We start from the raw sequence: 23,900 nt of genomic DNA, 5'->3' as shown, positions 1-23,900 counted from the left end.
AAGTAAAAAAAAGTATGGTTGGTTGATCATGAATAGACTATATTTATCAGGCCCGGCTCCGAGAAAGCAAAAAAAAACAAAATTTTATTATAGATTTTGGGAGGCAATTCTGATTGGTCAATAAAAATCGATTTCAACGCCATTTTTTTTTCTTTTTTGTTAGTTTAGCCAATTTATCATAAAAGGTAAAAGGGGGTAAAGGAACTATGTGTTGATTGTCCTCTAAATTGAAATTTTCTTCTTTGGTATGTAAAAAGGGAATCAATAAATCAATCAAATTCTGAGAGGCTTCGTGAAGTGCTTCTTTAGAAGTTAAACTTCCATTTGTCCATATTTCGAGAAATAGTATCTCTTTGTTACTATTTTCATAAGAATGAATACTATGATTTCGCATTTTTTTTGGGCCTAAATTTAAAAGGAGTATTTTGTTGGTTTAAACAGTTAAATTTTTATATAGGTTTACTTGGTTATAATTTGGGTTGTATAAAATATTTTTGTATAAAAATATGACTAAACATGTCTCAAATAATACTTGAACCCATAATCTTTTGGTTAAAAGTAATATCCATTTGCCACTAGACCAAGCTAGTAGTCATGCAATTAAGTTTAAACATTAAATAGACATATTATTTTAATAAATAAAAATATTAAAAAAAAAAACTCTGGGCCTAACAGGGTGTTGGGCCTGTGGCCGTCGACCACCCTGCCATGGGCCGGCCTTGCTATTTATCATACCGTTCAACACTCGGCCCTCCCCCCTCGACTCCCGTTAATGGTTTCGACACCCCTTGAAACTGATGTGGCAAAGCAACGACACTGAGGCCCCCAACCCACACCCTTTACTTCCACTATAAAACCCCATCACATCCTTCGTCCTTTCTTCGCCTTTGCTCCTCAGATCTTTACATATATACGTACACCCTTTGGCCTTTAGCTGCTGCTGCTTCTACAATTACAATGGCAGCTAATTACGATGGAATCTTGTTGGGCATGGGAAACCCTCTTCTCGACATTTCAGCCGTTGTTGACGAAGACTTCCTCAACAAGTAAACCCTAAACCCTCATTCTGATGCTTTATATTTACTACTCTAATAATAACATTGTAATTGTTCGGATCTGACTTCATTTCGTTCTGATCCACCTTTAATTCTGCTCCTATGTCTGTTTTACCATCAGATCGAATGTCATTTCATATTTGGGGTTTTAGATCTAGGGTTTGTTAATTATTAATTGCTTAAGAATGTATTGTACCCAATTACAACTAGCTCAATTCAAGTTTAGGTAGCTCAATTAACCTTATTTTGGATTGATTGCGTTGCTATTAGCCTATTAGATTAGATTTCATATATGATATGTCTACCAACTACCAACTGTATGATACAAGTTTGGATACTGACTACTTGATTTTATTTATTTATAATCTGTGTGTTAGATAATGGTAAATACTGGATTGATTGTTTATTTTTTAATGCTGTCATACAAATATAGATATTTTGGCAAAACCTAAGGTGGGCCTGTGGGCTCACTCTAATAATGGCTAATATTAATATAGTCCTTCTGTTTGCCTGATCCCAATGTGAATCAGACTGCAATGATTAATAACTTAATATGCAGTTGCGCACCTTTTTGGTTGTTGGTCTTAACTCTTAAGAGGTATTTTAAGCTTGCATTGATTTAACTTTAGGAGTTAACTTAAGCTAATGTTACCATCTTTTATTATGCATACGAAGGGTAATCTATATGGTTGTTAGTCTTTTTTATCATTTGAGGAATATAATTTTATAAAAGTTACAAAAATATTTAGCTGATATAACGCACTACCATGGTTGATACCAATGTGAATCAGGCTATGGTGGTTAATAACCTAATACGTGCACCTTTTTTGTTATTTGTCATAACGGTATTTTGAGCTTGCATCGATTTAAGTTTAGGAGTTTACTGGAGTTGATGTTACATCTATTATTATGCTTAAGAAAGATAATCTATCTGGAATGGATGTTAATCTTTTTCATCGTTTGAGGAATAAAGTTTTCATTTTTTTCTAATTTGTCTTTGTTTGAAATTTTAGATATGATGTCAAGTTGAACAATGCTATCCTTGCTGAAGAAAAGCATTTGCCTATGTAAGTGTTCTTTACCTCAATTCTTCACATTGGCAACGTTATCTTATTTCATTATAGAATTTATTGGGATTTTGGTGATCTTATTTTGGTCTGGCTATTTGTCAGGTATGATGAAATGGCTTCTAAATACACTGTAGAGTACATTGCTGGAGGTGCTACTCAGAACTCTATACGAGTTGCCCAGGTAAGTAACTGACTGGTTGGTTGTTTTATTGAACTATTATGTATGTGACAAAGCTAATTTATTCCCTTATTTGTTGGTCTTTAGTGGTTGCTTCAAATCCCTGGTGCAACAAGTTACATAGGTTGTGTTGGAAAGGACAAGTATGGGGAGGAGATGGCAAAGAACTCGCGTAAAGATGGTGTTAATGTACGTATCATCTTTTTTTTTCTTTCATTTGGAATTATGTTTTCGAAAAATAATTACTTGATAGTTGAAATTATGTTGCTGTTTATAGGTCCGCTATTATGAGGATGAAACTGCACCAACTGGTACATGTGCTGTTTGTGTTGTTGGTGGTGAGAGGTTAGTAAATCTCATTATGTGTAAATATATTGAAAGGCGAACACAGATAAAGATTATTTATGAAACTAATATTTTCTTGCTTCTTGCCAGGTCACTTATTGCCAACCTTTCTGCTGCTAACTGCTACAAGTCAGAGCACTTGAAGCGTCCAGAGAACTGGGCACTTGGTACTTATTCTTATGTTTTTAAAGATTATTGTGTGTCCGTGCATTGTTCAACTTGCTAAGATTAACTGTTTTTAACAGTTGAGAAGGCTAAGTACTTCTATATTGCTGGATTTTTCCTTACTGTGTCTCCGGATTCAATCCAGCTTGTAGCTGAGCATGCTGCTGCAACCAACAAGGTAGTTAGTTATGAAGTTATTAAACCCTCAACCGAATTCTTTGTTCATGTTTGTTTCCTAGGTTTCTTATAATCTTTTTGACTTCAGGTTTTCACAATGAACCTATCTGCACCATTCATCTGTGAATTCTTTAAGGATGTTCAAGAGAAGGCCTTAGCGTGAGTAAATTCTGTTACGGTTGCTTTACTATGTTTTATTGTCACCCTTTGGAAACTTGTTATTCATTTTGTATTAATTAATAATGCAGGTATGTGGATTATGTTTTTGGAAATGAAACCGAAGCAAGAACCTTCTCAAAGGTTCATGGTTGGGAGGTAAGAACAGTTTGTTTGAACATGATGTGTAGTTAAATATATACAATTAAAGACATTTATATAAATACATTTTTTCGTTTTGCAGACTGATAATGTGGAGGAGATTGCAGTTAAGATCTCTCAATTGCCAAAGGCATCCGGGACCCACAAAAGAATCACCGTGATCACTCAGGGTGCTGACCCTGTTGTGGTTGCTCAGGACGGGAAGGTCACAACATATCCTGTCATCTACTTGCCAAAAGAGAAACTTGTTGACACCAACGGAGCAGGTTTGTACAAATTTATAATATTCATCGAACGTTTTCATGAGAAAATAGAAAATAAATATATTCATTTTATATATGTATAATTTGTATTTCAGGTGATGCATTTGTTGGAGGGTTTTTGTCACAGTTGGTTCTTGAGAAGCCGATTGAGGAATGTGTGAGAGCCGGGTGCTATGCATCCAACGTGATCATCCAAAGACCAGGCTGCACCTACCCAGCGAAGCCAGAGTTTAAATAGATTTGATGATTTCAAAGTTTGAGAGTTTATGTTCCAGTTGAATGTGGTTGAACCAAATTTTCTTGTGCCACTTTCTCTACTGGTTCACTATCAATATTGTTGTGCTATTTTTGCATTGTTATTAGCCTCCCAAACCAAATTAGCTGGCGAAAGTTGAGGTTTTCTATACATTTGTGTCAGTTTGATTTCAATTGCTGTATGTTTTTGAGGTCCAAGTTATGTGGGTTTTAGTCTTCTTTACATTGATTAATAAATTTTGTGTTAACAAGATTACAATGTGATAAGTTTCTACCAAATCTTTTTGAATGCATCTGTTTTGTACACCATTGTGCTACAGTAAACGATCAGGAGTTCGTAGCTACAGCCCTTGTAATTGCACCACCATGAGTCAATAACGATTGCACATGACCACCAATCCACTGTAGGTCACATCTTAACCCTCTTCCCACAACCTGCCTGCATAATCACCTTTGCTACCTTGAATGCACCGCTTGTGCTGTGAGTTGCAGGGCCAATAGAGAGGCAAACTAATTTCTAGCAAGTAGCAATGCTAGATGCAATGGCCTATCACAACAGCTTTAACCGAGTTGAACCTGAGTTCGTCATCCGAAATCATAATTAAATGTTCTATTTTTACCTTTCCAAATTTATGGTAGAATGCATGGCCCTATCACAACAACCATAAACGAGTAGAACTTGAGTTCGCCATAATTGACAACCGAAATCCTTTATAAATGTTCTATTTTTTACCTTCTTGTAATCCTCGAGTACATCCATTGCATAAGTTGTTGGAGAACTCCTTAAGTCACCACTTATACCTTCTTTCATTCTCAGCTCTGCATCAACATGTAGGGTTCATGAGTTATAGCTGTCCAAGATCGCTTGATCATGAAGTCCATGATGACGCATCTCCCTTTTTCTTAACTAATCAAGCTGCAACTCAGGTTGCCTGATATATCATAACTATTTAAATTAACCGACTTCCTTCCCAGGCACGCTTTGGCATTCATATGGACATTTATAATACCATTTCGTCTTTATCGTTCTAGGTGACTTCCCTCTCATGATCATATGATTATCCGTCACAACACTAATCATTCGTGTTATGACTCAATTCAAATAAACATAAGTTCAAACCATATTCAAATAATCATTCGTGTCAAAACTGATTGTCACAGCTCACAAGGTTACTATCATAAAATTATAAAGCGACAATATCTAATTAATTTATTTATTATCAAACAACATTCATATACAACAAAAATAAAGAAAATTATAAATACAAAACCAACTATTCTTGTATATGTTTTATCCTAAAGGCTTCAGTTCGATAAGCAATCCAAATCTATAACCTGCAAATGCGTACAAAATATATGTTTGTCAACAACACATGTTGAGTGAGTAGATCACCAGTTTTGACACAAACAAAAATGGTAATAATATATAATGATATAAGTGAATAAAAATAGGCAAAACTGTTATCTGTGAGCATAAACAATTAAACCATAGCACATACATAAACAATCAATCATAAATAAAGGGCTAAACCGTTGCCATGCGAATGAGCATTGGTTACCAAAAAAAATGAGGTGTCGGTGAAACCATTGCCAATGCGATCGGGCTCCGGCCACTACGACGGTCGTATGATCATACTATAATGAGATTATGTTGGATCTCTCCGAATGCGATTCAAGTAAGCAAGTAAGCAAATAGCAAGTAACATGCAATCATTTAATTGATACACAACACACAGATCACAGTTTGCAGAAATAATAAGATAAATAATATGATAAATGGTAAGCAAGTGTCCCCAAAACATTTGAAAACAAGTAAAATATGGGAGTGATTACTCACCTGATAAGAGAACGATATTAGAATGATGATGTGAGAAAGATAAACCCTTCGGGATTCACCGACAAGGAGTCCTATTTAAATAATGATACAATATATATTAAACATAAAAGATAGACTTGATTTAATGAATTAAGATTTGGATGAGATTTGAGTTATGTTGTAATTAGAATGATTATTGATTGATCGATGGATTTCTATCGTTATTATTAAATCAATATTTTTAGTTATCATGAATTTGCAAGATCATTAACTTAAATATATAAATACTAGTAATATACAATTTATAAATAAGACGTGAGATATGATATACTTATATACATGTTAAATACATAAATGTTTAAATAAATATTGTAATTATATTAATAATTATAACTCGTAATATATCAAATACTTTTATACCAACGTTAAAATATATATTTATCATACAATATATATATTGAAATATTTAACAAAAATCCAATTTTGTTTTACACATGTAAATATAATTAATACGTTTAAGATAGTTACAACTTATATATACAATTAATATAAACAAATTTATAGAGGTGTTCAACTACTACAAAGCACCAGTAATGATGTCGGGTTTTAATTAAATAACGATGATTTGTTATTGTTAAAATGTACTTATAATACATGCGTATATATACACGTAAACGAAAGCTTTTAATGAAATTTGACAATAAATATAAATCTTAAGGTGTTGGTTTTGATAAAAATATCATTTATTTTATCCCTAGTATTTATTATAAATAAATTTATAAATTAAGAAACCATTAATTAAGATCACAACAAAAAAATATATTATAAAAGCCGCGTCCAACATACCCACTAAACCAACTGTACTAAACTGATAATGTTTAAGAATGAAAACAAATTAATATATTTGTAACAGCGATTATCCCCAAATCGTTACAAACCCCAGATTTCTAAATCGATCAATATGTTACGTTTTGGTTTAATTAACATTAGGGTTAATGATTAATGAATACAGACGAAATCACTACAACAATTAATTACCTTAAACGAGTTGTAATTGATCGCGAACGGCGCTAAGGGGACTGACGACCATAAATGGCTCAAGAACACCCATCTGATGGTCGTTGTAACATAATTCAGTAGAGGGGTTTTGGTTGCGAGGTTGAGAGGGTGCTACAGAGGATTTTAATTGCATTATTATAATCTGCAGGTCGTATATCATAATTGTTAAATGACGGGTTCGTTAATATAAATCAATTCGTTAAATATTTGATTATGTTTACTTAATTAGATCAGTCGGTGTAATGCGTAATACAAGTAATTGACGAATTGAAGATCAATTCCAAAATAAAATCCGAGGATTAAGGATCACGAAATCAAAATGGGTTTACGGATTGCGGGTTTGGGTCCAACTGAATGGGTTTGGGTGGGGGTTAAGTATTCTAATATAATTATATTTCAGTTTTGCAATTAGGTCCCTTTTGTTTGAAGGTGGAAACACAATTGGGTAAAACTTTAAGTTTAGGCTATAATTGCCATATATTGAAAGTTTTAAAATATATATAATATATAAATAATTGAGATCAATAATATAAACATAAATAAATCGATAAACGTGATAAAATTTCCTGAACATCAAAATGGGTCGGGTTACGGATAGAAGTCTTGATTGGAAAAACCGAGTTTTTACAAATTTGGTACTTAAACTTTTATCACTTTTTGTTAATTTATATAATAATTTCATATTTAACCCTTATTCAAAACAAACTACCCCTATGACTTTTTAAAAGGCCATAACTTTTTCACATGTTAATATTTCTTTAAACAAATTGCATCATAAAAACGCGCATTTTATTATCTTTAATTTGAGTATCATATTGTTGTACTTCTTTTACTTAAAAAAAATTAGCATATTATGTGATTAATTGTTAGGATCAGCGATAGTCGAGTCGGGCAAGCCCATGTCATGTGTAAGACCAAATTAGGGCCGGAACGAGTCGATGCAAAAATGGCTAATTTAGTTCGGTTCGTGTTGGTACAGTTTTGAGTCGAAATGGTCAAGTCAAAATAGGTTTAGAATTAGAATGGTGCACCACGCGAGCACCCAACTAGTTATATTAAAAGCTCCAGCTACTCTGCCAAACACCTAAATATTTATAAAAAGTTACAGCTAACAGCTACCAGTTACAGCTTCCAGCTACCAGCTTCCAGCCACCAGCTAGCAGCTTCTAGCCACAGCTACCAGCTAGTTTTGCCGAACATACCCTAAATTTAAGTAGAAATTTTGTTTAGATATAAGAGAAGTATTATCATGATAAAACATCCAAGGCTATTTTAGTAACAAGGAATGTGGAGTTTATAACCAAACTATAATAATATTATATTGAGTTAATGGCCATTTTCGTCCCTGTGGTTTGCTACTTTCGCCACTTCAGTCCAAAATTTTTAATTTTGTCAATTTAGTCCTCATAGTTTTAAATATTAGCCAATTACGTCCTATCTGTCTAACGGCATCCAGCTATGCCGTTAGTTTAAGGGTATTTTTGTCTTTCTCCTTTTAATTTTGAGTTAATGGTCATTTTAGTCCCTGTGGTTTGATATTTTGCCAATTCAGTCCAAAGTTAGAAAATTTATCAAGTTAATGTTCAGTTTAATTCAGTTTTTTTTATTTTTTATTTTTTTTGTTTATAACCCTGAAGAGCATAATTCAAGCCCAAAACCATCGAGCAACCTCAAATACTGGTATGCATTTACTCTGTTAACAACAGTAATCATACCCCCCACCTTATATTTAGTTTCTATACATTTCCTAAAATCTTCTTCATTGTGGAATTCAATGGTAAAGTGGTCAAGGTAATTCCCTTAAACCGAATTATACAGAAAAAACTAAAAATTGTTTTGTTGATTAATGTATAATAGTTGATTACAACCCAGATTTTCGTTATGATATGTTAATCTCTAAACCCTAAATATTATGCATTCATCAAAGAAACAATTTTTAGTTTTTTCCGTACAATTCGGTTTCACGGAATTGCTTTGACCACTTTACCATTGAATTCCACCATGAGGGAGAGTTTAAGAACCGTATAGAATCTAAATATGAGAGGAGGGGTATGATTAATGTTGTCGACAGAGTAAATGCAGACTTGTTTTGGGCTTGGATAATGCTCTCTAGGGTTATAGAAAAAAAAACTGACTTAAATTGACAAAATTTCAAACTTTGGACTGAATTGGCAAAAGTATCAAACCACAGGGACGAAAATGACCAATAACTCAAAATAAAAAGAAGAAAGACAAAAATACCCTTAAACTAACGGCATAGCTGGATGCCGTTAGACGGATAGGACGTAATTGGCTAATATTTAAAACTATGAGGACTAAATTGACAAAAATACAAATTTTGGACTGAAGTGGCGAAAGTAGCAAACCACAGGGACGAAAATGGCAATTAACTCTATTATATTTTACAACTTTATCAATAACACTCGTAACTTTTACTTTCGCTAATAATGTATATCGTTTCAAAACAGTTTAAAACATTCTAAATAAGAATGAAATCAGCCAATTGTTCATTAGCGCAAACAAAGTTACTTCTTAGTCAGAGTTTATATGCCCTCGGAACGAAAGGTAACGTTAGAAGTCCGATTAGTCAAACTACCAATACAACTTATTAGAACATGCGTAGCAGGGCACCTTCCCCACCCAACACCCCCTCCCCAGGCGCCTTGGAGGGTTTCGATGTGGGGGGCGCTTCCCACACAACGGCACAACGCCAGTGATGTTTGATGGTGGCGTGATTATTGGGTGGGGAATGATTGGTGAAAGTGTTTTTAAGTTTTATTTTTAATAAAAATATAATAATAAAATAATAATGAAGTAATGATTGGAAGAGGTTATCCAATATACACATTTTGTGTATAATACCCTTATATGGCCGTGACACCATTTGACGTACAACACCCTCATAGGACGTTATCCGCTACACACGGTATTATCAATCACCTATCCATATTTTGGATTATTAAAATCGAATTTCCCTAAAAAAAACAAGATAAAGCAATTTCGAGCAAAAAAAAAATGTTTTTGTCAATTTGTTTTTAATTTAAAAAAATAGAAAACTGATTTACGTTGCTTTCTTTATCTTTTTGAGGAGATAACGAACACAATTGCAAAATGAACAAATCTGGAAACATTTGGCGCACCTTAAGATATATCGTTACACATCATTCTAACATACGCCAGATGTCCCGTGTCAGTTATTATTATTATTAACATAAATAAAAGAGGCAAAGTGCACGATAACCCACTTCTCTCATTCTCTCTCACCGGAGCTCCGGCGGTCAACGGCTTCACATCGCCAGTCAACGACTTCACATCTCACAGGTTCTATTCCTCATACGCCTCTTCAGTTTCATCAATTTTGCCCTAATTTTACAGTAACCCCAAATTCTAGGGTTTCAATGCCAATTCACTATTCCTAACTAGTTATTGTATTCTCAATGCTTGTGAATTGTTGTTAATTGTTGATTGTGATAGTTAGTGGTTGTAATGAGGGACGTGGAAGTGCCTAATTGGCTCAAGGACTTGCCATTAGCACCTGTGTATTACCCGACCGATACCGAGTTTGCCGATCCGATAGCTTATATATCCAAAATCGAAAAGGAAGCGAGTAAATTCGGTATATGTAAAGTTATCCCACCCTTACCGAAACCGACGAAAAAGTATGTTGTTAGTAATTTAAACAAGTCGCTCTCGAAGAGCCCGGAGTTGGGGAGTGATGTGGATATGAATGACGTGAAACGGAATAGTGCGGTGAGTGATGGGGAGGTTCGGGCGGTTTTTACGACGAGGCATCAGGAGTTGGGGTTTAGTAAGGGGTCGGGTCAAGATGTTAATAAGCAAGTGTGGCAGAGTGGGGAGATTTACACGTTGGATCAGTTTGAATCGAAGTCGAAAACGTTTGCGAGGAACCAGTTGGGTGTGGTTAAGGAGGTGTCTCCGTTGGTTGCGGAGTCGATGTTTTGGAAGGCGGCGTGTGAGAAACCGATTTATGTTGAGTATGCGAATGATGTTCCAGGGTCGGGGTTTGGTGAACCGGTGGGCCCGTGTAGGTTTTTGCGTAAGCATAGGAGGAGGAGAAAGGGGTTTGGTAGATACAATAAAGATTGTTCGGATAATAAAGAACAAATAGATGATGAAAGGAATAAAACCGACAAGTGTGATAATCAGAAAGGTGAATCTGTAAGTTCTTCAGTAGATGTGTTAAAGAAAGATGGTGATAATTTGTCAGAGAGTGTTGGTGACGTTGAAGGGACATCTGGATGGAAGCTTTCTAACTGTCCATGGAGTTTACAAGTGATTGCACGGTCACCTGGATCGCTTACACGTTTCATGCCAGATGATATTCCGGGTGTCACTTCTCCAATGGTGTATATTGGCATGTTGTTCAGTTGGTTTGCGTGGCATGTTGAAGATCATGAGCTTCACAGCTTAAATTTTCTTCACATGGGGTCTCCTAAAACTTGGTATTCGGTCCCTGGGGATTATGCGTTTACATTTGAGGAAGTGATTCGTTCAAAGGCTTATGGCGGTGGCATAGGTCGGTTAGGTATGAGATATTCTTACCTTTATATGTATCTTGATACTTTATTATTACATTGGCAATAGTGAACCCGCATGTGTCATTTAAACTATATTTTGTTAAAACAGCTGCACTGACATTATTGGGAGAAAAGACTACTCTTTTATCGCCTGAAGTTGTTGTTGCATCTGGTATTCCATGTTGCAGGTATGTTATTATTCTTGGTTGAAAATCAATGCTATTATATCTTGTACCTCATTTTTACTTATGGACAAAGTTGTCACCTTATAACTGTAATAATGTGAAAGGTATAGTGAATTTTTCTTCTTTTATATACAGGTTAGTACAGAACCCAGGTGAATTTGTAGTGACTTTTCCAAGGGCTTACCACATAGGATTTAGCCATGGTAGTATTTTGTATCAGTTTTCACTTAAATACTTAATAATGTATATATTATTGACTAAAATATAATTTCATGTTTTAATAAGGTTTTAATTGTGGGGAAGCTGCTAATTTTGGGACTCTAAAATGGCTTTCGGTAGCTAAAGAAGCTGCAGTACGCAGAGCTGCCATGAATTTTCTTCCTATGCTTTCACATCAACAATTGCTTTACCTACTAACAATGTCATTTATTCCAAGGTAGACTACATTAATTCATTTAACATAATTATTATCTATGTAACACATAGGGAATGGTGTAACATTCTTTAAATGCTCAAATGGCAGAGTTCCAAGATCATTGCTCCCTGGGGTACGAAGCTCTCGTTTGAAAGATCGTCAAAAAGAAGAACGTGAGCTTTTGGTTAAGAAGGAATTCATAGATGATATTTTGAAGGAAAATAAACTATTAAGTAATATTCTTCAGAGAAACTCATCTTACCGTGCGGTCCTGTGGGATCTTGAAGCCCTGTCACCATCTGTTATTAAAGAATCTGATGGCACCGATATTGAAAATGCTCAAATTCAAAAAGAAGATTATTATTTGGATCCCGAGACACTTGCTCATATAGAAGATGATGACATGTCGAGTGATTTTCAAATTGATTCTGGGACGTTACCGTGCATGGCTTGTGGCGTCCTTGGTTACCCGTTTATGTCTGTTATACAACCGTTAGCAAAAGCGGTTGATGATAATACAACGGTCTCGGATAAAGGATGGAATATGTCTAAAGGCTATTCAAGACCCCGGATATTTTGTTTAGAGCATGCTAGTAAAATTGAAAAGCTGTTGGACTCTACTGGTGGAGTAAAACTGCTTATAATATGCCATTCAGGTGATTGTTTGACTTCAGTTTTTACTCTTTCTTCAATGATTGAGACTTGTTGACCTGAGTTTGACTTTTAACTATGTTTTTGTAGATTTTCAGAAAATCAAGGTACAGATTTCAACCATTGCAGAGCAAATTGGTAGCTCATTCAGTTATAACGAGGTTCAACTAGACGATGCAACACGGGATGATTTGGACCTGGTAAATCTTGCAATTGACAATGAGCAACAAGAAGATAAAGCTGTAGAAGATTGGACAATCAAATTGAACGTTAATCTTCGCCATTCTGTTAAACTCAGTCCTAAATTATCAACCGACAAGATACATCATGCTTTGTCTTTGACTATGGATGCATTGTTTGCTGACACAACCCCTGTCTCAAATGTTGGCTCGTGTGCAAGGATTTTCAAATGGCAACCTACAAAATCCCGCTCAAAAAGAAAGTCAAAACGTTCAGTCAAGAAATTGTCAAAGCCCATTTCTGTGGAAAAAGATGTGGAGGTCAAAGAGACGTTATCTGAACCTCAAATGCCTAAAAAGGACAGGTGTTTAATTCAGTATTCAAGAAAAGTCTTCAAGTCAAAACCGCAAGACCCGGTAACCCATTTAAGCAATAACCCAAATGAGGTTGGGCTTTTGTTTTCTGGTGATTCATCAACTCTTGTAAAACCTAGTACAGATGCTAACACACACACTTCCATGGAAGATGGAACCGAAAACAATGATATAAACGAAGAAACCGGTGTGCAAAATGAAAATAGTCTTGTGGTAACTGAAACTGATAGTGTAGAGCAGGGTAGTGATGAAGATGGTTCGATGCAAGAAGGGTCTGAATTGGCCAAAACGGGCGGGTCCTCTACTGATGAACACGTTACTGATTCAAATGATACAGTAACAAAAAGTGACAACAATACCCTTGTTTCAAGCTCAACAACTGGGAGTAAAAGGAAGAGAGAACTGGACTCACTGCAAAAAGATGAAAAATCCACTTTTGATGGTTTTATAAAAAGCCCGTGTGAAGGATTGAGACCAAGAGGACGTAAAGAATTATTTACCAGCACAAAAATGGTCTCAGAAAAACCTGCAAAGAAATCAAAAGTTCCCAATGTCACAGCAAAGCAACCAAAGCGTTCCAATGTTAAAAACCCTGAAAAAAACGCACACAAGTGTGACCTTGAAGGTTGCAAAATGAGTTTCAAGACGGGAAGGGAGCTAAGCTTGCATAGAAAAAACAAGTGTCCTCATGACGGGTGTGGAAAGAAGTTCAGTTCACACAGATACGCGGTGCTCCATTTACGGGTCCATGAGGATAGCAGGCCTTTAAAATGCACTTGGAAAGGCTGCAAGATGTCATTTAAGTGGGCCTGGGCCCGGACCGAGCATTTACGGGTTCACACCGGAGAGAGACCGTATGAATGCAAAGTTGAAGGTTGTGGGCGTACCTTCAGGTTTGTTTCCGACTTTAGCCGACACAGAAGGAAAACCGGGCATATAAAGTTGTGAAATTGCTTGTTCTAATCGGGGGTAGTTTCGTAAATCCACAATTGCAAAATATGGCGGCGGGTTTGAAGAATTATGTGTTAGTGTAACCTTTTGTTGGGAGTTTATGTTTAAGGTTAGGGGTAGAATGGTAAATTAGGATTCAGTTAAGCTGATGCATTTAGTAGTTGAAGATTCAGATTCTTTTGTTTTGTGTTGTTTTATTGAATTGGTTGTGTACAGTATCATATGCTGCTGATAAATTCATGTTGAAAATGATAAGGTTCAGTCTTTGTATTAGGGTTTGGAACTTGTAGCTAATTTTCTTGTAATTAGTTGTTATTGAGACTGAGAGAAATAGGTGTTATCTAATTAGCTAAAAAAAAAAAAAAACTACATGCTTTTAAGTTTAAAAGTGTTTGGCACATCTGTTTTTTTGTCCTTTGTTTTGTTATTTAAGAGTTTTGGGTATCGGTTTATATGGTTCTAATGAACCAACATTAAATTTTGAAACATCAGTTAATCAGTTGTATCATGTGGCTTTAGAAATAATATTCTATATTGGTTTTTTTGTCGCTTTTGCTATCAAATTGCCGATTCTACCCCTACATACATGGTTACCAGATACCAACGGAGAGGCGCATTTAATATGTAACACTCTAAAAAAAGCCTTTGGTTATATGTGTGGCCGCATGAATATGCTAGTGATGTTTAACCGTAAAACACAACTCATTTAACATTACAATATTCTCTAAAAATGTTATTGAAGCAATCACAACATCAGGCTCCTTGCAAACTACAAAATAAAGAATGTTGTGTTGAAAACTCAAAAGTCAAAACTGCCCTTTCAGGGCCCACAAAAATTTCTTCTCATCACCACATTACAGTCTCTGCAAGAGTTCTTTCCCATTTGAAAACAGATGTGTTTTCTAAATCTAAATCTGTAAGAAAGTGTGAAAGTGATGACTTCTCCCCAAGAACCTTCAAAACCACCACTAAAACCCGTTGGCATGCTTCAATCTCGTCTACGGAACAACTCCTGGTTAAAGGATCCTTCCATGGCTCCTCAAATGACCTGTTTTAAGAGAATTATTCGTTAACAAGTTTAAACTACACGAAGCTAAATATTTACAATGGTGAGAATGCTACCATCTCCATAAATTATTATTAGCTTCAGTTGGGCAGTGTATTCTGGATAGCAAAGATGTTAAACTACTTCCTTCAACAGGCATCGCGTCTGATCCAGCACGAAAAAAGTTTTAAAACTTTTTAAAACATAAGTAACAAAAATGATAATAAATAATAACAGTCATAAAATAAGCATATACCTATGTGTGAGGAATCAGGAAAGAGTAACAAACAAAGTGAACTAACAACAGATGTAAGCACTTGACATTTCCTCCCAAGACACTGGTAAAGATAATAAATAGTAGTAGCTAATAATTCTTCTGACCCGGATGCCACCCGCTTTACCGACCATTCTGCTTCAAGAAAAGACTGCAATGTTTCGTTTTCAAGACTATGCTTGAGTCCCACGACCACAGAAGCAGTCAACCACCTTAAAAGCTTTGATACCAACGACTCATTCGTTTGTTCATCATCTCCTTTAGATTTAAGTGCAACTGAGACCATCCAAGGCACAAACTTTTTAAGCTTTTCTTGGTCCTGTAAAACCATACATGAATTCAACAAAAATAATATTATTAATCTAGAAATAATATGACAAATTACCATGGTGAGTAATGCTGGTTGGGGAGTGCTCATTAGTACAACTTTAAGCCCTACTTCTGCATTACAATTTCCTTCAATGGCTTGGGACAATTCAAATAGACCTTCAACCGAAAAGGTGAAATGTGGTTGAACCACATCTCGTTTTTGTGATATTTCTAACGTCGAAGAAATTAACTCCAAAACTGAATCAACCAAGTGACATTCTTTCACAAGCTCTAAGTTTTCAACTAACAGCACATATAAATGACATGAAATTTGTGTCAGTTGCTCCACAGAACGCGCTTCTAACCACTGACTTGTGTTCCTTGAGGTGACAACTTTATTTATCACCTACAAAAAAGCAAATCAATTGATGATATATGTAATAATAAAAATGAAATAATAATAACAACAAAGTTGTTACTTGTTACCTCTAGAATTACTGCAAGTTGGTATTTACATCCACTAAAGGTTGCAATAAGAGACGACAACCATGATATTACACCACATTGTTCGATTAAATATGTAGACGTCTTGTCAAATTTCATAGATTTCTTCACAATCTGCGGCACAGAGCGATATCGGTATTAGATTTATAAAATAATATTAAGCAGAAAACTGTAATTAATATGATACCTGAAGGATTAACTCCCTTGATTCATTATCCGAGAGAGGACTACTATAAAAACTAAGTAGTTTTTCTAAAATGGAGCTCCTGACATAAGCCTGAGCATCGTCTTCTAAATTTAAACCAGAATACATTAGGCGAAGAATCCATATCCTGTCTGATTTAAAACTAGCTGAATTACTCCAAAAGTATTCATCAAAGAACGATATCGTCTGCAAGATAATTGAAAAGGTATATAAGTTAGAAAATGAAAATTACTTTAAATAAGATGAAAGAAGATAACAATTGAAAGTATCATCAACCTTGGTTTTCATAGGTGAGTGCAAAAGAATTTTAGTTATGGATTTGTAATTATCATTTGACGGATCCAATAATAATACTGAAGCCTCTGCAGCAAATAAAGCATGTACAGAAGGGATTCTCATCCATTTCTCTGATATACCGTTTTGCACGTGTGTCAACAATGGCCGAAGTCGGTTGACGTCTTTCCTCTTTTTACTTTTCTGACAAGATAATAACAATAAATCACTTTAACAAAACTATTAAGTAACAAACAGATATTTGAGACAATTGAACTTGACAAATATTACTTAACCAACCTCTTCTAATGCCCCCTTCAATACTTCCACCACCTTGTATCCTAACTTTCTGATGTCAACATCAGGCGAGGATAAACTAACAAATGCAACAGCAAGCAGACCTAAATTTGCATACTCGACAGGTTCTATGTATTTCATTGACAACCCGTGTAATGACATCCGCAATATGAAAACCGGATCATATACCTGGCAATTGCAACAATGATGTTATAAAGAAGCATCGGTGAACACAAGAAGCATATAAAGAACTATCACTCACATTTCCTGCATTATCGCCTGAAAGCTTGTTAGACGATAAAGCTTCTGAATTCATATGCCTGTGATACGGAAAATGAAGAACTGTAACTGCACATTTTCTCGGGTCAATTGGAAGGTTTTCTCTGAATTGACTTCTATGGTTTTCATATTCATCCACGTCATCAGAAGAAAAATCTCGTTCCGTCTCGCGTACTTTTCTAACTCTTGTAGCAGCAGTTCCCCACAGAAAATCCATGTCAGCAATATAACTAGAATCCGGCCCATCAATACTGTCAAGTTCTTGTATGATCTTATAAATCTCCAAGTCTTTTTCACTTACAGTAGCCTCATAAGAAGATAGAAGTAAGAACAACAATTCTTTAACGTTTATCCCAAAATCTTCTTCAAAACCGACACTACCCGACTGAGCCCTGAAATGGCATAGCACTCCAAGCAATTTAATTATTTCCAATTGCTTATCGTACAACTCAGATGCGTGTGGTTTGTCCACTTTAACCAAAGTAAGCGATCTTAGAATACTGGACATAGGTCTAAAAATGATCCCAAATTGTAAAGATTTTGAAGAACTATAGGCAGATTGAACGGTGGGTTCAAATTGAGAATGAGATAACAGCAGCTGAAGAATTTGAATATGCAATAATTTATCTTGTTCTTCAAAAGTTAAAACAATTCTAAGCATGTTGAGTGTTGCAGGATCCTCAAATCTGTGAAGAAGACAAGATTTTGCAAGTTGTTCTAGGTTAATTACAGAATCTGATTTTGTTTCAGAGTTGTTTTGCATCTCTGTTATAACTTCAACAATAATCTTCGAAATAAAGCTTTCGAAAAGCCTGAACAATGCACTTTTTGTGCCTTCGACTTCCGGTTGACAATTTGGCTTTATAGGGAACTTTTTGACAATTAACCGCCATGTTGACACTAATGAATTTATGAATGTTACACTTCTTGAGTATTCTTTGTCAGATACTACTTCCGAAGATGAAAATAGCAACATCTTGCAAACAAGTACCTTTGTGACTGCCTTCATAATAAGGTTCAAAGATTCATCAATGGAATAATGATCAATTTTAGAAGCCTTACATTCCAAAAGATTATCAGTCCCGGATGGAATAACAGAATCAACTAACTTCAACCGTTTGCTTTGTTTCACAGCGGGCCCGTTTGACACAAGATGACGCTTCATGACATCAAGTGACTTTCCAAGAAGACTGTTGTTGAAAAAATCAAAAAGCTCTTCTAACGTTTCAGGAACGGATTTGTCAACTTTTATTTGAAATATATCTCTAGAAACAAAAGTCTTCCAATTAGAGAACCCTTTGAATAATATTTTCCAATACAAAGAAGATACAGTTCTAACATGCGTGTCACACTTCTCACCATATCTTATAAAGATTAAATTCAAGAATGATAAAGCAGTTGGCAAAAGCAAAACCATTACATCGTCATCAGATTTGCCAACATTCACGATCTCCGTAAATGGGTCCGCAAAGAAAGATAAATGGAGGAGACTTGATTTGGTTAAATGAAACAAGATTTGAGCCCTAGTCACGTTCACTCTTTGAAAGCAATTTGAAAGTAAACTCATAGGTGTGGTTGCTATTACACGTGACACAGCCATATGATTTAGAAGAGTTTGACTTTGACCACTTGCAATCTTAACAGCTTTCAACAAGCAAAGATCTGCAACAACTATATCATAACGAGAGGCGATTTTAACTACGTGAAAATACACTTTCTCAAACAGAGCAACATCAACTTCTTGATTGCCAGACAACAAAAAATCAAATGCACAACCAGCAATGTTTAATCCAACAGACAAAGCAGAGACTTTGTAAGGTTCAAGAACAGAAGAATCATTAATACTGAATCTGGAAAACATCCAATCAACCAATTCAAGCAGTTCTTGAGGGGATATGAATCGAATCAAAGTGTGAAAAGAGAATAAAGCTGGAATTAGAAGCAGTGGATCTTTGGATTCGATGAACTTATCAAACCTCCTCTTTAGCATCAGAACCAACTTCTGAAGAAGACACTTGAAAACTCTTGCAACCTCCTTATTCATATCATTGCTAAATGAGAACTGGTTGCAAAATATGTCAAGTACTAGTAAAATATGATAATCAGTTATATGAACTCCTTCTCGTGCTAAACCAAGAAAACTATCTGTTGGTTGGTCAAGAATGTTGTTGACACTTAGTTCCTTGTTAACAGATAACGGGCTTTCTACAGCACTTACTACCGCAGGATGACAAAAAATGGTTTCAGCAATTTCTTGTGCATAATGATTGGCTGATGTGTATGCTAACATGCTCTTTATGAGAGCAAAACAGATCTCAGATCTCTGTACAAGTTTTTCTACCGGTTCATTACAGTAGGAGGATCGTATGTGAGAAATCCAGAAAAACACTTGGCGGAAAGAGCAAACAAAATTGTCAGAAATCTCTTTCGACCGCTTATCCAACAGCAAGTCTTGAAGTCTTGATGACTCAGATAAATACGGGCTTTCAATGCTTATAACAGCTGGCAATAGCTCATAAAAGGGAGCTGGCTTCAGAAAAGAGTCATCATGATGGCCTGTTTTACCATCAATTGAAGAAAGCATGCAAACGCCTTTATCTCTTATACTACTTGAAAAAAGCAACAAACTTTTTAACGGCTTCCAATCACAAAGATCACTATTTATATCCTTGAGTCTCTCAGATACAAGAGAAGATAACAATCCAGCATCTACCTATAAAAAATCAGATTTGACTAATTGTATACACATAAAGAAAATTAAAAGAATAAATACACAGAAGCGGCTGTAAACCTACATACCTGAGTTTGCAAGAGGTATCTCAAAGTGCTGCTTACATATGTAGATATCATTGATTTATCAGATAAATCAGAACCGAGCACCCGTAGGCACTTTTCAAGAACACAAACAAAGAGAGGACTGAACCTAGGATAAACATCTGACAAAGAACAGATAATACAACAGTTAGTCAGTTACCAAGATTTGTGAAAGCTATTTAAAACAGCCAATGAAACAAAAGAAGGCCAAACCTTTAGTGGTTCCCAATTGGCGTATTTTAGACCTGACAATATCCCAATATTGAAACAAACTGTTTCCAACTGTAGATACAGCATCACAGAAAAAGGTGACGACAGCAGAAGACAAATTCTGGACTGTTTCTCCCCTCTCCTCGGTGGTAAAACCAGGAAGAAATAAAAACCATGCACCGATTTCGGTTGCATTACTGTCAAACGCTCCGGTGCTTAACATGGCTGCTTGTGCCAGCACATAAGCTTGATCTTTAATTTCTTTAACGGGTGAATGTACAACCAAGTTAATGAAATGCATTAGATGTTTGTACATCAGTGGCGGATATCTGGTGATAGTATCTTGCTTAGATGACCAACCAATATGTTCAACTAACAGTGACAGCAATGATTGTTGCAGTATAGTTGGTAATGATAATGCATTGCTAGGTAGAACCTTAAAGAAATCAAATGAACCTTCTAAGACAGATGGCATCGTCCGCTACAATAAAAACATTCACATATATCAAAAAACATTACAAAATTTTTTTTTATCGTTACACGTTAATTGAATTATGAACTTACATGATAAACTTTGAGGGCATCAAGCAATTTAGTGTAGAAATACAAGTCTTCGTCCTCTGTAATGATGCTTATGTTGTTATTTTCACATGATTTCCAGAGTTCTATGATTGCTATAGAACTATCATTTAGATTATCCGACTCGATCACATCATCCTCTTCTTGCATTATTATTCCATCAGTGTCGGGAAATGAACCAATACCACCAACAAGAATATCTGTATCCACATTCGAATTTCTTGTTTTTAACTTTTTATTACTAGAACTAGATTCAACTAAAACAGCAGCATCTGCCTTTCTTTTTAAAGTTTTTCCGTCACCCTTGTAGCGGTTATTCAGAGAAGAAATTAATGACAACAAGACTTGATGATCAGGAAGCAATAATTGCACTTCATTCTGAATATCTTGCTTCAGAGACGCCCATTTACACCCAATTTGCTTACTAGATTTGGATCTTTGGCTCAAAGCAGAAAAGAGAGAATCTAATAAACTCAATGCCTCCAAAACAAGCTGTAATGTCCCGTGTTGTATATGAGACTCTGAGTGAAGTAATCCTTTATTCATTACTATTCTATTAAACGGGCGTGGGGCTATGCACTTAACTATACTTTGTACATCAGAGCTGTTAAAAGACGGTGGTAACCCTGGCTCTGAATCAAGAAAATCAAACGATAAACCTGCATTTACCGAAGATATCAAGTTTGCAGCCAGTGAAACAGCATCAAACCTGCAAGTACTTCAGCATAAGACAACGACAACAACAAGAATAATAATAGCACGCACACATACAAACACACGCAGATAGTGTAAAAGATGAATGTAACCATGATGTATGATAGTCAAGGTTGTAAGGAAACTCGTCCAGGTAAGCAGAACCAAAAGCCGGCCTTCCACGTACAATTGCTAACAGCAAATCCTTATGAAACTCAATTTCGGTAGCCTTAAGTTTCTTCATAACACCCAAAAGTCTCGTCGGGTTACCCTTCAACGGAAAAGACGACGCTTTTGGATCCGGCATCAACCCATTAGCCGGTTCGGTGCACACCATAAACAAAACCTTCTTCGCCACCTCAGCACCATCTCCATCACCCCTTCCAGATATATCCACCAACTGTTCCAACGTAACACTCCCGAACAAAACACTCCTAAGCGCCACAGGCACCAAAGACTCCTTAACAAGCACCTTATCTCTCAACGTCGACAACACATACACCACTGTCTCGTCCTCATCACTCCCAATCCCACGAAGCACACCCGAAAACATCCCTTTCTGCTGCAACACCCACCGTAACAGCCTCGGATCCCCCACCTCCAAAAACGACATCGCAAACCGAACATACGACCGCCTCGTCGAAACCTTCCTCTTAATCTTCTCCTCGTTCCGCCTCTTAACACACTCCGCCAACTTCAAGAAACTCGGCAACTTAAAATCGAAACTCTTCGCCACGTCAGCCGCCAACCCGGACCCGCGTCTCACAACCGAAGCCATCAACAACAAAGCAGCATTCTTTCCTTTATTCTCCTTACTATTCAACTCCTTATACACATCTACCAACTTCTCTTCCAAAACCAACCTAGCAAACTTATCCAACACCCGACTAACCGAAACCCGACCCGGGTCATTCGGTTTATAAACCCCATCTCTATGACTCAAAATATGACTAATTAACGACATAATGTAAGATAACCCGGGTTTAGATTGTCTTAAGTTCCACGCCTGTAGAAGCTCTGAGCAGTTGGGTGACGTCAGCACGTACTGGCGTATGACGTCACCTCCGTCATCGGTTTTGAGTAAGTTTATGAACTCTTTTGATGCTTCTGCGCATAACTGGAGGTCAATTGAGGTGAGGTTACGTAGTAGCTGTCTTAATTTGGCTTCGTGAGAGACTTTGGGTGTGAAATTAGGGTTTTGTTGGCTCTCAGGGTTTATAAGTTGGATGTGTTCCATAGCTGCAGAGAGAGAAATGAACAGAGTTTAAGCTCAAAGGTTTAACAAAGAGAGTATATTATAAACAGAGGTTAAGTTCAAGAGACCTGTAGTAACTAGTTTCCGATTGGCGACGGTGGAATAGTGGCGGCGATTGGCGAGGGTTTATGGAGGAAACGAATTTTTTTAAAAATGGTGTTTATTAATGAAAAAATTAGAAAAGTTAAAAAAATGGATTTTGTTTAGTCAGACAATAATAGCAGATTAGGAGATAATGTAATTATTTCACAATGGTGGATTACTTGCGTTGTGTTATTAATGTGAATAGCGGACTAGGAGATATGTTATTTAACCTCTTTATGTTACCAGTTAACAAACCAAACAAACAAACTAATTTCACTAACCGAACTAACCTAACTTTGTTTGCTACCACCTTAATACATACCATACCTCTGGCTCTGCCAAAATGATAATGCATGCAAAGATCCAGAGCAATGTTGTTGTCCTTCACATGGCAAAGTGATAATGCATGCCAAAGTGATAATATGTGTCATACAGAAAGGCTGATAGATTTCTTCATACAACTAATATACATGCAACTAATATGATAAAGCTTCCTTCATTGTTCACATGCAATGCAAAGCTGATTGTTTGTCCACACAGAATTTTTGTTCACAGCTAATATGATTGTTTGTTCACATGCTAATATGAAAGGCCGATGAATGGTGTCCACACATTATCTCTCATGCATGCAAAGCTGATAGATTCCTTCACATTTGTTGTCCACACAATTCAAATTATTAAAGCTTCATTCATTGTTCAAAGCTGCCGTCCTTAGCTGTTCCTTCAAGACTCGTGAGTTGTGAGCCAAACTAGGTTACATACGAAGAAGATGAACCAAAAAAATAAAAAGTATTTTTTTCTAATCCGCTATTGAGAATGATGAATTAGGTTTTTAAAAAAAAAATATTTCTCCTAATCCGCTATTAACAATGGCGGATTAGGTTTTTTCATTAATAAACACCATTTAAAAAAAATTCTAGCAGAAACACGGTAGCTGAATACTAATTGATTATTTTCAACTAAAGCTAAGCTAGTTTTTGCACGGGCTCCAGTGTATTGATGTGGGTTCAGTTGTTATGGGTTAAGTTAATTACAATATCCACACTAATTAAAAAAATTAATCGATTGTAGAAAACAATATGAT

General features: G+C 35.9%; 3 protein-coding genes across 4 annotated transcripts; 2 read left to right on the top strand and 1 right to left on the bottom strand.

Moving 5' to 3' along the window:
• Nucleotides 1–898: 898 nt before the first annotated feature.
• LOC143618806 (adenosine kinase 2-like) lies at nucleotides 899–4,075 on the top strand. Its single transcript, XM_077090906.1, has 11 exons — nucleotides 899–1,046; nucleotides 2,069–2,122; nucleotides 2,228–2,306; nucleotides 2,391–2,492; nucleotides 2,581–2,648; nucleotides 2,739–2,815; nucleotides 2,894–2,991; nucleotides 3,079–3,149; nucleotides 3,239–3,305; nucleotides 3,391–3,574; nucleotides 3,667–4,075. Exons 1-11 carry the CDS (start codon nucleotides 958–960, stop codon nucleotides 3,807–3,809), a joined length of 1,032 nt encoding a protein of 343 aa, XP_076947021.1. The 5' UTR covers nucleotides 899–957; the 3' UTR covers nucleotides 3,810–4,075.
• Nucleotides 4,076–9,779: 5,704 nt separating this feature from the next.
• On the top strand, nucleotides 9,780–14,047 carry LOC143618795 (lysine-specific demethylase ELF6-like). 2 transcript variants are annotated; one of them, XM_077090895.1, is made up of 7 exons: nucleotides 9,780–10,022; nucleotides 10,180–11,247; nucleotides 11,349–11,427; nucleotides 11,560–11,627; nucleotides 11,710–11,860; nucleotides 11,948–12,495; nucleotides 12,581–14,047. In XM_077090895.1, exons 2-7 carry the CDS (start codon nucleotides 10,188–10,190, stop codon nucleotides 13,990–13,992), a joined length of 3,318 nt encoding a protein of 1,105 aa, XP_076947010.1. In that variant the 5' UTR covers nucleotides 9,780–10,022; nucleotides 10,180–10,187; the 3' UTR covers nucleotides 13,993–14,047. The 2 variants fall into 2 exon arrangements, with proteins under 2 accessions (XP_076947010.1, XP_076947009.1); XM_077090894.1 differs by having other exon boundaries at nucleotides 9,780–11,247.
• A 615-nt stretch (nucleotides 14,048–14,662) lies between these two features.
• LOC143618794 (uncharacterized) lies at nucleotides 14,663–22,861 on the bottom strand. Its single transcript, XM_077090893.1, has 13 exons — nucleotides 21,591–22,861; nucleotides 20,770–21,493; nucleotides 20,209–20,686; nucleotides 19,981–20,117; nucleotides 17,165–19,894; nucleotides 16,906–17,091; nucleotides 16,609–16,809; nucleotides 16,315–16,518; nucleotides 16,110–16,241; nucleotides 15,700–16,029; nucleotides 15,297–15,633; nucleotides 15,118–15,205; nucleotides 14,663–15,043 (listed from the first exon to the last, which is right to left on the bottom strand). The coding sequence occupies exons 1-13, from the start codon at nucleotides 22,712–22,714 to the stop codon at nucleotides 14,842–14,844; spliced, it is 6,873 nt and encodes a 2,290-aa protein (XP_076947008.1). The 5' UTR covers nucleotides 22,715–22,861; the 3' UTR covers nucleotides 14,663–14,841.
• Between the last annotated feature and the right edge of the window lie 1,039 nt (nucleotides 22,862–23,900).

Source organism: Bidens hawaiensis, unplaced genomic scaffold (assembly GCF_021521415.1).
Source record: "Bidens hawaiensis isolate Kalapana, Puna unplaced genomic scaffold, B.hawaiensis_p1.1 tig00002338_1, whole genome shotgun sequence".
Classification (NCBI taxonomy): domain Eukaryota; kingdom Viridiplantae; phylum Streptophyta; class Magnoliopsida; order Asterales; family Asteraceae; genus Bidens; species Bidens hawaiensis.
This window is presented reverse-complemented; position numbering and strand designations above follow the sequence as displayed.